The sequence below is a fragment of the Rutidosis leptorrhynchoides genome, unplaced genomic scaffold (genome assembly GCF_046630445.1).
Source record: "Rutidosis leptorrhynchoides isolate AG116_Rl617_1_P2 unplaced genomic scaffold, CSIRO_AGI_Rlap_v1 contig254, whole genome shotgun sequence".
In the NCBI taxonomy this organism is placed as follows: domain Eukaryota; kingdom Viridiplantae; phylum Streptophyta; class Magnoliopsida; order Asterales; family Asteraceae; genus Rutidosis; species Rutidosis leptorrhynchoides.
The window spans coordinates 2,488-5,041 of NW_027266502.1; the positions used below are offsets into that span (position 1 = coordinate 2,488).

Below are 2,554 nucleotides of genomic sequence, written 5' to 3' on the forward strand. Positions count from 1 at the left end.
ATTAGGAATAAGTAATTGGTAGAATTTTATTAGGAATCATTATTTTATTGTGTTTTGATTTCTTAATTAGAATAGAAAAAAAAAAATTGACTTAAAATTATAATTTGATTCTAATTAAACTCAACTACTTTGATTTCTAATTAAAACGTCATGTGTCGGATATTGATTGTATTGATAAGATTTGCAATTGAAACAAAAAAATTGAACAAATTGAAAAAATTCTCTCTACTGTATATATAAGCAATTGAATTGCAATTGAAATAAAAAATTGAACAAATTGAAAAAATTCTCTCTATTGTATATATAAGATAAGATAAAATTTGTAAATTGAATTACAATTGAAACAAATTAAACAAATTGAAAATATTATCTCTATTATATATATAAAATAAAATTTATAATTAAATTGCAATTGAAATAAACTAAACAAATTGAAAAAGTTCTCTTTATTATATATAATAAGATAAGATCTCTATTGTATATAAGATATATTTATTTATATTTACATGATATTTTGCAAATACATGCAAAAAAAAAAAAAAGAAGTTACGGGCTTGAGCAGATTGGGACCATGTATTCATTTTGTTTCTCAGCCATTGACCCGCAACTCGCCAAACAGTCGGGTCGACTTGAACCGACCCGACCCATTCTCTCTCGTCCTCACTAACTACACAACACCACAACTTGAGCAACGAACATTTCATGAACAAAAAGTATCAATTTTTATGAAGACGATGAAGGGTATACGAAGATTATTAAACGCAGCCGTTTTACATCAACCGAGATCATCATCCCATACATGTTGCCGGCGTTTTATGTATGCAGCCGTCCCGAAACCGGCGTCGTTTCAGTCGGGTTCCAAATGTCCACCCATGTTTCCTTCTCTGCTATCTGATAAATTGAGCTACCTTAGAGGTTGGGCTTGCCTTTTTTTTGGAAATTTCGATTTTCATTGTTGAATTGAGTATATCTGAACAGAACTGCATAAGGGTATCCGTCAATCTATATTGGGTTTTGATTTGTTTTGTTAGTTGTTGATTTGATGAGCATATAATGAATTTGTTAAGTATTTGATGAGATCACAAAACTGGCTTGTGTCATATTTCATTGTCGCTTCGCTTGTAGTATAATGCCTATGCAAGAATTTCAATCGCTTCGCTTTGTAGTAGTTGCCTGTTGTCCTCCTGATAATTAGAAAAAAAATGTGGATTAGTATAAACATCTTAGTTTTTGATTTGGTGGGGTTTCTTTGTGGCAGGGCAGAGGAGGAGCATGTTTATTCAAACTCAATCTACACCGAATCCATCATCTCTTATGTTCTACCCTGGGAAGCCTGTTATGGAAGTCGGTAGTTCTGATTTCCCCAATGCTCGGTCGGCCATGAACTCGCCCTTGGCAAAAGCGCTCTTTGGTATTGATGGTAAGTCATGCCATGTGAATGTGATACAACAATATCTCAGTGTATGTTTGAATGTAGAATACTAAGACAATGGGTTTGCTTGTACTTGGTAGTTTTTTTCGCATGCATATTCAATTTCCTCTTCCATTTAGTGAGACCAACATGTTCAAAATTTATGATTTCGCACTCTTGTATGAAACTATCTGTTGAAGAACAAGTAAAACTATGTGTGAAATATGATGATCTAATAGCTCCCACTAGCAAAGATTGAAAATTTTCACTGACGATCATATTTTACATTTTTGGCTTGTTGCAATGTACTTGAAACCAATAAGAACAAGCTTGACGCCATCTTAGTGCAGGTGTCACTCGAATTTTCTATGGTTCAGACTTTGTCACTGTCACAAAATCAGATGATGCAACCTGGGATTTTCTTAAGCCTGAAATCTTTGCCGCAATCATGGACTTCTACACATCTGGAGAGCCTTTGTTTCTCGACTCACAAGCTGCAGCTGCCATGGACACAGCCATTAGTGAAGTATGTTTCTAACATCAGTTTATTCTGTAGGTTTTTGGGTTTCCATTATTGTGGATTTGATCACTTTCATTGTATTTCTCAATTTCATGTTAATGTATTTCTCCCTGATTTTGCTATTATTGCTTCCTGCTACTACAGGATGACTCAGAAACTGTAGCAATGATCAAGGAGCTGTTGGAGACTCGCATTCGTCCGGCTGTGCAAGATGATGGTGGAGACATCGAGTATCGAGGATTTGATGAGTAAGCATTCTCGAAATCTTGATCAAAACGAAAACTTAAATGTTGAAATAATTAGTGGACACAACAATTCATTTCTCTCTGTCAACTGATTTGAGACTTTTGTCCATTTTTCTCTAGAGAGACTGGAATAGTCAAACTGAAGATGCAAGGAGCGTGTAGTGGCTGCCCAAGCTCATCCGTAACTTTAAAGTCCGGCATCGAAAATATGTTGATGCATTATGTGCCAGAGGTAAAATTTAGCTTTGGAAATCGGAATTTTCCTATTGCAGGGTCATTTTCACTTATGGATGTTTTTGCTGAATTCAGGTTAAAGCGGTGGAACAAGAAATGGATGCAGAAGAAGAGGAAGCTCCATCAAGTGGCTACTTGGAATAA

The 2,554-nt window shown here is 34.9% G+C and overlaps 1 protein-coding gene across 1 annotated transcript; it reads left to right on the top strand.

Moving 5' to 3' along the window:
- The first annotated feature begins 734 nt into the window (after window positions 1-734).
- Window positions 735-2,554, top strand: LOC139882291 (nifU-like protein 4, mitochondrial). The gene is made up of 7 exons (XM_071866647.1): window positions 735-915; window positions 1,068-1,175; window positions 1,259-1,420; window positions 1,762-1,937; window positions 2,076-2,179; window positions 2,297-2,408; window positions 2,486-2,554. Exons 1-7 carry the CDS (start codon window positions 735-737, stop codon window positions 2,552-2,554), a joined length of 912 nt encoding a protein of 303 aa, XP_071722748.1.